This window comes from Caretta caretta, chromosome 15, assembly GCF_965140235.1.
Source record: "Caretta caretta isolate rCarCar2 chromosome 15, rCarCar1.hap1, whole genome shotgun sequence".
Classification (NCBI taxonomy): domain Eukaryota; kingdom Metazoa; phylum Chordata; order Testudines; family Cheloniidae; genus Caretta; species Caretta caretta.
In genome coordinates, this window is record NC_134220.1 from 11,779,694 (window position 1) to 11,793,062 (window position 13,369).

At 41.5% G+C, this 13,369-nt stretch overlaps 1 protein-coding gene across 16 annotated transcripts in view; it reads left to right on the forward strand.

Annotated features, from left to right (window-relative positions):
- The window catches only part of DEPDC5 (DEP domain containing 5, GATOR1 subcomplex subunit), a 67,300-nt gene that overhangs the window by 5,709 nt on the left and 48,222 nt on the right, over nucleotides 1-13,369 (forward strand). For all 16 annotated transcript variants that reach the window (XM_048822189.2, XM_048822169.2, XM_048822177.2 and 13 more), the window contains exons 8-19: nucleotides 1,737-1,806; nucleotides 4,357-4,435; nucleotides 4,798-4,859; nucleotides 5,872-5,941; nucleotides 7,633-7,705; nucleotides 8,579-8,682; nucleotides 9,012-9,086; nucleotides 9,797-9,931; nucleotides 10,595-10,656; nucleotides 10,757-10,830; nucleotides 12,754-12,823; nucleotides 13,306-13,342. In XM_048822189.2, coding sequence (XP_048678146.1) covers nucleotides 1,737-1,806; nucleotides 4,357-4,435; nucleotides 4,798-4,859; nucleotides 5,872-5,941; nucleotides 7,633-7,705; nucleotides 8,579-8,682; nucleotides 9,012-9,086; nucleotides 9,797-9,931; nucleotides 10,595-10,656; nucleotides 10,757-10,830; nucleotides 12,754-12,823; nucleotides 13,306-13,342 — 911 coding nt within the window. The remainder of the gene's footprint in view (nucleotides 1-1,736; nucleotides 1,807-4,356; nucleotides 4,436-4,797; nucleotides 4,860-5,871; nucleotides 5,942-7,632; nucleotides 7,706-8,578; nucleotides 8,683-9,011; nucleotides 9,087-9,796; nucleotides 9,932-10,594; nucleotides 10,657-10,756; nucleotides 10,831-12,753; nucleotides 12,824-13,305; nucleotides 13,343-13,369) is intronic.

Here is a 13,369-nt window from a genome sequence, read left to right on the forward strand (position 1 = left end):
GACTTTACTTTTGGCCATATTAAAACACAGTGGTTGATTGTGCACATCTTATCAAATGATCCAGATTGCTCTGTATCTGTGACCTGTTCTCTTCATTGTTTACCATCCCCCCCATTCTTTGCACAATCTGCCAACTTTCAATGATGATTTTATGTTTTCTTTCAGGTCACTGATAAAAATGTTAAATCGTATAGAACCAATCCCTGCAGGACCCCACTGGAACCGTATCCTCTCTGTGTCCCCCATTTACAATTACATTTTGAGATCTGCCACCCAATTTCTAATCCATTTAATATGTGCCATGTTGCATTTGTATCATTTAGTTTCTTAATGAAAATATTGTGCAGTAGTACCACATCAAATGTCTTACAGATGTTCAGATATATTAATCAACACTATTATCTTCTCAACCAAATTTATAATCTCATCAAAAATATATCAAATTAGTTTGCTGAGATCTAGTTCCCATAAACCCATGTGAATTGGCATTAATTATATTACCCTCCTTTAATTCTTTATTAATTGAGTCCTGTATGATTCATTCCATTATTTTGCCCAGGATCAATGTCAGACTGACAAGCCTATTACTACCCAAGTCATCCCATATACCTTTTTAAATATTGGCACAGCATTCACTTTCTTCCAGTCTTCTGGAGCTGTTTGATCACTAACCTCCTTTACTTCATGTATTGTGCTCAACTGTTTCCAGCAATGAGGATGATGTTTCCTGTAGAGACTGTCACTGCTGCTCTTATGTCACCCAGAGGTGTAGGTATAGGCTTTCCCTGCTATGTGCTGTTTGATAGATATCGCTGTTGATGCTGGACAAGGGAGTGATCATGCTAGTGCAGAACACTAAGCACTATGCTGGCCTTGAGAATTCTGTTGGTAGTGATCCCTCTTAAGTCAATGACTGATGGGGCAGAGGAAAGTATACCAAATGAGGACATGACCTGTTTGTCTGAGCAACACTGGGCCTCATTACAGGAATAACTGAATGTATGTCAGCTGTTTACTGTGGCTGAAATTATCTTGAATGCTTTCTGTTCCAAGAGAGCCATAAAGTATATTTCCCATGGTTACACTGGTTTTTACTACCCTGGAATTTTCATTTTGTCCCTGTGTTCTGACACTGATTCAGTGGCATAATTCTTTGTTTGGTCACTTCATGGGTGTAGTGCAGGCTGCTTGTTTCTGATCTGGAATGAAAAGGAATGAATTGCACCTGATAAAAAATAAACCTGTGGCAGGAATTCTGAGCAGTATGCAAAAGACCTTAAAGCTCCACATTTTAGTGGTCTTCTTTATGTCATTTGGTGACTTGTGGGAGTTAGTGATGGGACAAATCTAATCATTTGGTTTAGGGAGTGCCACATAATTTGCCTTTGGTATTTGGTGATAACGGAATACTGTTGTGACAAGAGATTTGGTGAGAGGGAGCAAAAGAAGGGTTCCTTTGGATTGGTGTTGAGGTGATAAGAGGGAATGGTTGTGGTAGGGAGCTGCAATGGGAGGTCACTTGGCACTGGTGCCATGCAGGGGCAGCCATTTAAAGTATGTTTTGTTTCAGTTGATTTTACCCAAAGACCGTTAAGGGCTATATTAATGTCCCAAATGAATGCAATGTTTGTCGTATCTCTAGCTAGAACATAGTGTGTAGTTCTCTAATCTCCATACCAACTCTCTTTAACAAAGGTTATTTTTGCATTGAATTCCTTTCTTTGTTTTGCTTATAGGGCACAAGTGGGTGAGCTATGGGTTAAGAGCGAGAAGGTCACATGTGGGTACATCAGTGAAGATACCCGGGTAGGATTTTTTTAAAATTTTTCTCCCTTTCCTTCAGCTGATGTTTCAGGGCTACCAAACCAGTGAGTTTGCCACTGTGCCATTGGCTATAGCCATATTACTGGTTTGGTAGCAGTTTTGATGTTTAATATGTTACTGTATATCGGATTTCTCTCTATTTGATTATCTCCTTTGGTTGCTCTTTTCTTTGGACTGAGGTTGCTATGAGCAGAAAGTAGGGCTTGATTAATCGCAGTTAACTCACGCGATTAACTCAAAATTAATCGCGATCAAAAAAAGTAATCACAATTAATCACACTGTTAAATAATAGAATACCAATTGAAATTTATTAAATATTTTTGGATGTTTTCTACATTTTAAAAGATATTGATTTCAATTACAACACAGAATAAAAAGGTTACAGTGCTCACTTTATTTTTATTACAAATATTTGCACTATAAAAATGGTAAATAAAAGAAATAGTATTTTTCAATTCACCTCATAGAAGTACTGTAGTGCAGCAGTTCTCAGACTTCATTGCACCGTGATCCCCTTCACACAACAAAAATTACTACATGACCCCAGGAAGGGGGACCGAAGACCGAGCCCGCCCCAGCCCTGCCACCCGAGCACCATCGCCGCAGGTGAGCGGCCAAAGCTGAAGCCCAAGGGCTTTTGCCCTAGGCAGGAGGCATGTAACCTTAGCTCTGGGCAGTGGGGCTTGGGCTTTAGACTTGCTGGGGCCCAGGGCCAACACCAGGCTTGGTAACCCCATTAAAATGGGCTCACGACCCACTTTGGGGTCCCAACCCACAGTTTGAGAACCCCTGCTGTAGTGCAATCTCTTTTATCATGAAAGTGCAACTTACAAATATAGGGTTTTTTTGGTTACATAACTGAACTCAAAAACGAAATAATGTAAAACTTTAGAGCCTACAAGTCCACTCAGTCCTACTTCTTGTTCAGCCAATCGCTAAGACAAACAAGTTTCTTTACATTTACAGGAGATAATGCTGCCCACTTCTTATTTACAATATAACCTGAAAGTGAGAACAGGCATTCACACGGCACTATTATACCTGGCATTGCAAGATATTTACGTGCCAGATGCGCTAAAAATTGATATGCCTGTTCATGCTTCAGCCATGGTTCCAGAGGACATGCTTCCATGCTGATGACACTTGTTTAAAAAAAAAAGAAGTGTTATTTAAATTTGTGACTGAACTCCTTGGGGGAGATTTGTATGTCTCCTGATCTGTTTTACCCGCAGTCTGCCATATATTTCATGTTATAGCAGTCTCGGATGATGACCAAGCACAAGTTGTTCATTTTAAGAACACTTTCACTGCAAATGTGACAAAATGAAAAAAAGATACCAATGTGATAGCTACAGCACTCGATCCAAGATTTAAGAATCTGAAGTGCCTTCCAAAATCTGAGAGGGACGAGGTGTGGAGCATGCTTTCAGAAGTCTTAAACAAGCAACACTCTGATGCGGAAACTGCAGAACGCAAACCACCGCAAAAGAAAATCAACCTTTTGTTGTTAGTATCTAATTCAGATGATGAAAATGAACATGCGTCAGTCCACACTGCTTTGGATCGTTATCGAGCAGAACCCATCATCAGCATGGACGCATGTCCCCTGGAAAGGTGGTTGAAGCATGAAGGGACATATGAATCTTTAGTGCATCTGGCATGTAAATATCTTGCAACACCAGCTACAACAGGGCCATGCAAACGTCTGTTCTCACTTTCAGGTGACTGTAAACAAGAAGCAGGCAGCATTATCTTCTGCAAATGTAAACAAACTTGTTTGTCTGAGCGATTGGCTGAAGAAGAAGTAGGACTGAGTGGACTTGTAGGCTCTAAAATTTTACAATGTTTTATTTGTTATCAAAAATAAATATAAAGTGAGCACTGTACACTTTGTATTCTGTGTTGTAATTGAAATCAATAGATTTGAAAATGCAGAAAACATTCAAAAATATTTAAATAAATCATATTCTATTATTGTTTAACAGCTCAATTAATCGTGATTAATTTTTTTAATTGCTTGACAGCCCTAACAGAAAGTTTTCATTAACTATTCGTTTTTTGTTTTCTGAACTGGCAGAAAATATAACAGAGACGCTGAAATGTAAACTCTGAACAAAATGGAATTTTACCAAAGGACAATGTGCTGCCCCATTCACCAACAAATACTTTAAGTGAAACCCTTGCAAGTTCCTTTTCATTATTGCTCACTCACAAATTAATGGTGACACATGCTGCTGGCTATGAAGGATGTGGAGAATAACAAATTCCAGAAATCACACGATTAACACTCTCCAGTGCAATGAGTTCAACTATATTAAGAATTACACAGGACTTTGAAAAGCAAACCCCTCAGAGGTTACTGCAGTGCAGCCTATGTAGGCAGAGCTTATGTGTAGCTTAATAATTAATGCCCATGTTAGAGAATGTTGGGATAACTGCTCAGGAGCTAAACAGCTTCCTTCTAGTTAATAACCTTATGAAGCCTTCAGCAGGTATGTCACCACATGACACTATCTCTCACTCCTCGTTAGGTGGTGTTCCGCTCAACTTCAGCCATGGTTTACATCTTTATCCAGATGAGCTGTGAAATGTGGGATTTTGACATCTATGGTATGTAGATAACTTTTTCTCACGTACTTGATTTAAATGTCCTGCCTTGTACGTAGACAATGCATTGGAAATATGAAGTTAGGGTCAGTTGCTATTGACACCAAAGTTGTGCTTTTCTTCCCATCATCTAAAACCTTAGCCCTGCTTGTTGTTGTTTGTCGTGTTCCTTTCTCTGGTAACATCAGCAGTGACTCTTAATGCCTGTAAGGTGGGCTGCCCTGATCCTAATACAACTTTTTGTACTGGAACCCTCAAGATAAGTTTACCTCAAAACAGGGAAGTGTGTGGGTGCGTGTGTAATAAAAATAATGGCAGCTTTCTGATACCTTTGTGCTGCTTTTTTTTTTTTTTTTTTTTTGCAGGGGACCTGTACTTTGAGAAAGCTGTGAACGGTTTCCTTGCTGATCTTTTCACCAAATGGAAGGTACTGTTGCAGTTTCGTATAGAGCCTGCTTCTAAAAGAACAAGTCATCCCATGTATTTGTCCATTCTCCAGTATCACTTGTTTATCTAATGTGCTGATATCCTCTTTAAAAAGAGCCACAAGCCGGCTATTCAAAGTTAAAAGATAAGACCCTGATTTTTTTACACATTTAGTGAGTCATCAGTTGTAATTTCCAGTGGTCATAACTCCCTTAGTCATGGACCTTCACAAACAAGGGCCCTGGCACGAAAAAGTTTAGTTTAAATAAGGAAATCACAGCAATCTTGAATAAGACACTTAAGATAGGGGTGAATGTCAAATCAACAAATTAGAGGGCAAGGGTAGATTTAAATAATCAAGAGCCCTAAATCTTGAACATGTCAAATGCATGCAAAGTGTGTCTGACATTGCCAGGTGTCCAGGAGGCGAGAAGTGTACACTTTAGGGTTGTCTTATCTCCGTGCTGCTTTTTGGCAATGTTATGAAACTGATAGGAGCCACGTAAGACTTTATGCAGCTGGAAACTGTGAGATGTGAGTATAGTTTGTTTTAATATTGGGACTGGGGGAAGAGGAGGAGAAGTTGCCCTCTGGTTATCCTCTTGGATATCTCAGTGTTTCTTTCTCTCAACTCCTCACCTGGGCCCATATTTCCGTTTTGAAGGGAGACTGGGAGATCTGGTTCAGGTGCTCTCTACAGCTCATTAGTGCCATTTGTTGCATTGGCAAGAAGTTGTCTTCTTAGAGAATGGTGCGTAGTATGCCTCCTATCCCCTTCTACTAGCTTGGCACTACAGGACCTACACAGCAGTGTTGTACAGCCATATAAGCCCCGTGCATTGTTGATTACAGGTGTATCAGTGTTTGCTCTCCTTTTGTTTGTGATAATCTCTGCTCCCTATTCTTTTGTATGTGTGCACTATTAGTCACTTACTGATGAGTGTGCGATTTCAGGGAGAAGAACTATTTTTCTTCTCCCCCACCCCCAACTTCTTTCTATTCCTCTTGAACAGGAGAAGAACTGTAGCCATGAGGTGACAGTGGTTCTATTTTCTCGAACTTTTTATGAAGCAAAATCCATAGGTAAGAAGCTATTGAATAATAATTTCTCCTCCTTCTCCTGCCCCACCTTTCCATACTCTTGTCTTCAGTCTGTCCCCCTTATCTCTTAGAGGCTGGTGTTAGCTAACAATAGTTTGTGCCAGTGAGGAACTTAATTCCATTATTGGGTGCTGTGTTCTGGAGTTCATTAAGAATGTGTTACGCAGGGAATATCAGTGACAGTGGATGCTTCAGGAGATACGTACAGTCTTCAAAATTGCATATGTACAACTTGCACAACTCTGAGTCTGTTTTTATAATTTCTGTTAAGTCCTTGTTATCCTCGGAAATGGTGGGGATGAGAAGGGATCAGAGTATCTGTAAACTTGCAGAGAACCTTATTTTCTTGTACTGTAACTCAAGTATATTTCAAAAGGTGAGCACAGCTTCCCTTTTTGTGTTAGGTGGATGCACTCTCTGTCCAAAGGAGTCCGTGCCAAACACAGTGGGTGCTTGATCAGTCCCTATGTGAATCCTTTAAGGAAAAACCTAACATGAAAGGATGTGGGGCTGTCATAAAAATAAAAGGAAGGGTAACAACCTTTCTGTATACAGTGCTATAAAATCCCTCCTGGCCAGAGGCAAAACTCTTTCACCTGTAAAGGGTTAAGAAGCTAAGATAACCTCGCTGCCCCACTGACAGACCTAACCAAAAAGAAACCGCCAAATGCAGTTCAGTGGACTGAAGAGTGTCAGAAGGCCTTTAACCAGCTTAAAGCGACACTCACGTCTGACCCTGTGCTAAGGGCCCCAGATTTTGACAAACCGTTCCTAGTAACCACAGATGCGTCCAAGCGTGGTGTGGGAGCAGTCTTAATGCATGAAGGACCGGATCAAGAGTTCCATCCTGTCATGTTTCTCAGCAAGAAGCTGTCTCAGAGGGAAAGCCACTGGTCAATCAGTGAAAAGGAATGTTAAGCTATTGTCTACGCTTTGGAAAAGCTACGCCCATACGTTTGGGGACGGCGTTTCCACCTGCAAACCGACCATGCTGCGCTACAGTGGCTTCATACCACCAAGGGAAATAACAAAAAACTTATTTGGTGGAGTTTAGCTCTCCAAGATTTTGATTTCAACATCCAACACATCTCAGGAGCTTCTAACAAAGTGGCTGATGCACTCTCCCGTGAAAGTTTCCCAGAATCAACTGGTTAAAATCGTCCTTGAGATGTGGAAAATATTGTTAATCTTTATACAGTTGGTAGTATATTTAGAGGTGCATGTGTCTTATTAACTCTGTTTTCTCCTAGAGCTCCAGGAAGAAATCACAGCCAGTGTTTTCACCCTATCTGTGATTTAGGGGGCGTGTCATAAAAATAAAGGGAAGGTGAAACCCTTTGAAAAGCAAAACCCTTTCACCTGTAAAGGGTTTTGCCTCTGGCCAGGAGGGATTTTATAGCACTGTATAGAGAAAGATGGTTACCCTTCCCTTTATTTTTATGACAAGAGCATATATGCAAATTGTCCCCAAAGTACTCACTCTTGTAGAAAGACCCCTGTGACTTCATTTTTAAACCAAATTTAATATTGTCAGAGAGATCTGAAGTTTTTCTTACAGATTTAGATGTGCTCTAGCAATAACTTCCCTTGGCTAAAAAGGGGAGTAAGCCTTTGGGACCCCCTTCAGATTTCTGAATGAACCATCTTCATCCTTGCTTTCCTCTCCATTTCAGATGAGTTTCCTGAGATATACCGTGCCTCAATTCGGCAGGATCACGAGGGAAGATTTTATGAAGATTTCTACAAGTATATTTTCCCCTGTGACAGTTTTGTGTTTTAGGGGATATTTTTGAACAAACACATATGTAATTCTTATTAATGAGACCCATTTCTTGCTAGAATACATCACAAGGGCAAGATCTTAGCACAATGAGAGACACCCCTCTCTGAGTCCTCGCATATTGACCAGTTCTCCCTACACTCACATTTGCTGAATTGTCTTTCTGAGTGGATGGTACACAACACAGTCATACTGCTGCTTAGTTATAGAAATCAGTGACAAACTTCAGAGGCTTTAGGGCTTTCTCTGTAGTGCTGATGGTAGCATTTTATGTAAGACTTGGCTGTCTTTAGAATTTTTACTTTTTTGAGTAGCCAAAGGACAGGTGAACCCTTTGTGGGTTGCCAGTGCTGAAACTTTGATTATATTTCCAGTTAAGTTCTGTGTCTACTGATCAGGATGGGATATGGTTATTGAAGCTTTCGCCAGCTGGTAAAGTTGGTCCAGCTTGGAATGCCAGTTCCTCCTTTAAAAAGAAATGATGCTTTTCCATATTAAACATAGAACATGTTACTATATTTCTGTCCTACATGTAGGCTATAATGTAAGATCTTGTATAAGCCATAGATTGTAAGGTCTTCAGGGCAGGGACCTTGCCTGCCTTGATGTTTGTACAGCACCTGGCACATTGTGGGTACGAATGGATACCAATACACATAATAAGATGTGTGGTAGCTATCTCACCTGGGAGACAGAGTTGCAGAAGTATTCATTCTCTTCTCTATCATTCATTTCCTCAAGCTGTAGCTTGTGCATCCTTCTCTGCCTCTTAAAACTTCATCTGAGAAGCCTCGTGCTCTCCTTCCTTCCATGGTCCTCAAAAGTTGTGTTCCTTTCAGGGTTGTAGTTCAGAATGAGAGACGAGAAGAGTGGACGTCATTGCTTGTGACCATTAAAAAACTTTTTATTCAGTACCCGGTGCTGGTGCGACTGGAGCAGGCAGGTAGGGAGATCTTCCTTAGGTGTTTTGGGGTTTTTTTTTCCCCGGGGGGAAGACAGGGGGTGGTGGTTTTTTTAAGTGAAACTTAGCTGCAAAGCTTCTAGCTCTCCGTCTAGCAACACTCTACACTGAGGTTGCCTGTTCCAATGCTTATGCCACAAATGACAGTCTTGCTGCCTCCAGTTTCTTGTGGCTCTGTCTGAGGTGGCCTAGGAAGTGCAGGTTGTGATTCTGCATAGGGGAGAGGTGTGGGAATAACTCTGAAGTATAGGAAGTGTCCATTTGTCTGCCTATATTAAAAATGAAATTACTTCTTTCAATCTCTTGTCCAGATGGCTTCCCCCCAGGGTATAATTCTACCTCAGCACAAGGGAACTACCTGGAGGCCATAAATCTTTCATTCAATGGTGAGTAATGAAGCATAAATTTGTGCAAAGTACAGAGAGGTGGGACCACAGAAAGTTACAGCCAATAGCTTTCTGTGGAGTGCTGCTTGCCTAACACTAACCTGTGAAAGCAAGGAGGGGAAAACTATTTAAGTTGTCACTTCTTTCATTCAACAGTAACTAGTCTGTATCTATTTCAGTGAGAACTGATATTAAAGATGAAAGATCTGAAGCTGGACAGTTTAGCTTCTTGGAACAAACTGCAAAGCTGTGTCTGCATTAAATATTTAATTTTCCTTTGTCTAAATGTGTATTGGTGTGGCTTCTATATATCAGAGTCCTCCAGTCACCATAATGCAGTGGCTTTATTTTTTTGTAAAGAGGCATATCATACTATTTGATCCTGTTGCTCACTGTCATTGACATCTTGTGTAAGTGGCAGTAAAGCAAACTCAAGCTGACAGGACAGACACCCATGTATATAGATGCCTACACCCATCATCTGTAACCTTCTGCGTAACTCTACTGCCAATCTACCATGTCTTTGAAAATCAGGGTGCAAACATTTTTGGTCATGGCCTTGTAGGCACTAACTGGCTGCATTCCTGTGTTTGGGGAAGGTTGCTTCCTAGCACCATCAGTAGTGAGTTTATTTCTTGAGCGCTTATGAAAACTTTAACATAATTTTATTTTAAAATATGTCTGTTCCTTGATTCTGATTTATCTCATAGTGTTTGACAAGCATTACATAAACCGCAACTTTGACCGGACTGGACAGATGTCTGTGGTTATCACACCTGGAGTGGGTGTGTTTGAAGTGGACCGTCTCCTCATGATCCTGACCAAACAGCGCATGATAGATAATGGTAAAATAGTTTTCATAACGACCTGGCAATGTTTTACAACCTCCATGTATGCAAACAACCTTAGCTCTCCAAAAGTCACCATCACAAAGTCCTGTATCCATCTCAATGATTGTTTATAGCTGGAAGACTTATTTCCATATTAAGTGCAATAACAGGCTGATTTTTAGAGGTTCTAAGCACTTGCAGCTCCAGTTAGTTTCACTGGGATTTGTGAGTGCTCAGCACTTCTTAAAATCAGGCCATGAGGAACTTTCCGTTGAAAGACAATTTTATCTGATATGCATTTGTCATGGGGGAAACTTTTCCTATCTCCCTTCCTGCATGCTGTATAGGTAAACCACAGCAATAACAACATCTGGGCACACCTATGCTCTCCATCATTTTTTGGCATTGCAGATCACTGTTGTGGAAGCAAATCCATTGTGTTAAAGATTAGACGAGAAAGAGCAGCCTGCTTATAAAGAAGGCTGCTTCTGCTTCTCAGTAGTTAATGCAAAGAAAGCATGGGATCATTAGCAGTTTATTGTAATCAGATTTAAAAATTTGGTTCAAATACAGCAGATTTATGTAACTTTAACTCAGACTTGTGACCTGTTTGGATTAGGCCAGCAGCAACAGTTCTGGATAATATGTGGCTTGACCCCTTCATTTCTTTGTTTTCAGGGATTGGTGTAGATTTAGTGTGCATGGGGGAGCAACCACTGCATGCTGTTCCGCTCTTCAAGGTAACAGAATCTTGGCTCCCCTGAAAGTGCTGCTTATTATGAGACTAGTTGGACAAAACTCACAGTGATTATTGCACCTGTGAACTCTCTCTTCTTTTAGCTGCACAATCGCAGTGGTCCTGGAGATTCTCGCTTAGGAGATGACTACAATATTCCACACTGGATAAACCATAGGTAGGTGTGTTGTTAGGGTTATAGGTAAATATCAGCTAGTGCTGAGCCTTCATGCTGCATGTTCTTCTTCTCCACTGACCTGCTGAAGTCTTCATTTCATTCCATGTTGTTAGTTTCTATGCATTGTGACAGGGTCGGGCCAGACAGCTACAGGAGAGTAATAGAAGGCAGATATATTAGCCCCAGGCTAAGTAGGTCCCTTTTCCCTGGGTAAGGTAATGGGGAGGGTTCCAGAACAATCAGGAACCTTCTGGAGACCATTAAGACAGACAGGCTGATTAGAACACCTGCAGTCAATCAAGAAGCAGCTAGCATCAAGTAAGGCAGGCTAATCAGGGCACCTGGGTTTTAAAAAGGAGCTCACTTCAGTTTGTGGTGTGCGTGTGAGGAGCTGGGAGCAAGAGGCACTAGGAGCTGAGAGTGAGAACGTGGACTGTTGGAGGACTGAGGGGTAGAAGCATTATCAGACACCAGGAGGAAGATCCTATGGTGAGGATAAAGAAGGTGTTGGAAGGAGGCCATGGGGAAGTAGCTCAGGGAGTTGTAGCTGTTGCACAGCTGTTCCAGGAGGCACTCTAGACAGCTGCATTCCACAGGGCCCTGGGCTGGAACCTGGGGTAGAGGGCAGGCCCAGGTTCCCCACGAATCCTCCCAACTCCTGGTCAGACACAGGAGGAGTTGACCTGGACTGTGCGTTCAGAAAAACGGCCAAGCTGAGGGCTGCCGTGAAGCTCCAAGGCGAGCAAATCTGCCAAGAAGCGCAAGACCCACCAAGATAGGGGAGGAACTTTGTCACAGCATGCAAAGCACAAGTAAAGCAAAGTGCATACATACAAAATTTTGAAGGTTATAGAGCAACTTGTAAAGGAAGGAGTCTTGCTCTGAGGCTCCATGTCCAGCAGACTCATTTCTGTCTTTGAAGTTTGCTTGGGCAAATGCAGGAAGTTATGGAAATCAGAATGGACTAGTCAGATCACTTCAACCAACTCAGGAGTAAATCCTGAATAAGCTGTTACGGGTAAGGAAAATGGGTCTGAAGTGGGTAAAGACTGGAGCAAGTATATGATCCTAGTGAAACACTGAGACCTATAAGTGTGATGTTCTCAACCACCAGGCCATGGTATAGTTATATTTCATTATTTCAAGTATCTTTTTGTTAAGTACTCTGACCGTATTCTCTGTTTTCATAAGAGGCTGGGCCAGAGGTTGAATTATCCCCCCTTCCTCTCTCCCCCCCCCCCCACACGTGCACACATTCAACAATATCAATATAGCTGCTGCTAGTAGAGGCAAGTTTCCTCTTCATGTCTCTGCATGCCTGGGTGTCTTGATCACTCACACAGATTGCTCATATTCTGTCCTTCCAAATAGATTGATCTTCTCATCAGCTCTTTGCCTTATATGAAAGAGTGCTCTAGGATTTCTCATCTGAATCTTTTCTTACGGCAAGATGCACATTATCGCAAATAGTTGACTGGTTGCAAATTCAGATGGGAGCAGCTTATAAACAATTATGGTGAGATCATTAGGGGCTAAGTAAATTAGGGAGAGAGTCACCAATGGCACGTAGCATCACATCTTGCAAAAGTTAATGGACGTGAACAATTTTCTGGAGAAAGAGGAAGGAAATGAGAGAGTTCAATTGTTAGATTATTGAGGTGAACTGTGGGTTAAGTTGCATTTGAGAGTCTAAGGGCGGGGCCTTTATAGATTCCAACTTTTTCTTGAACTAAAGTGCTTTTGTAACCATCTATCCGAATCTTTCCTGATGTCTACTTCATCTCTTTTCCAGAAAGAGCCTGGCTCAAAATTCTTCCCTTTTCCCAGTCTGTACCGGCAGAAAATAACCGAAACTCAACACTTTTATTTAAAATGCCTATTTCCTAAAAGTTAACTAAACAAGCTTATGTTTTTCCTTTCCAGTTTCTACACATCCAAAAGCCAGCTCCTATGTAACAGCTTCACCCCACGGATTAAACTGGCAGGAAGGAAGGTAGGCTGGTTGCTGGGATCTCTTCCTGTCATCTGGACAAACTGTTGCCTCCTTAGCTGAGGCATGGTGTTCAGTGCTTATCTTTTCCACAGTCCATACTAATTCAGTTGTGACCTAAAGGAACCCCTGTCTTCTTATCGTTCAAAAATACTTGTAATTCTTTTTGGTGCCAGGCATCAAAGCCCGCTACTAGCTCTGTCATAATTATTACATAATTATTACATTAGAAAGCCTCCGTCTGTCTTGGGAGGGAGAAGGGACACTGGGGAGGAGGAGGAAAAATGTCTCTGGGGGTTGTGACTGGGTATCAAACTTCTGCATCACTGAGATGGTCTGGCTGCCTGATTTGAGTCAGCAGAATAAACCTGCAGTCTGATACCAAGTATTAAGTCTGACACTCCATCACTGTGGGGTCAAATTTCCTTAGTACATGCTAACCTGTTTTATTTTCTTTATCACATTTCCTGTGTCTGCTCCTCCAGTTGCTGACAGAGAAAGTGAAAAATGGTCGAGACCCCTGTGAGTAATTCAGTACTGGAATGACCC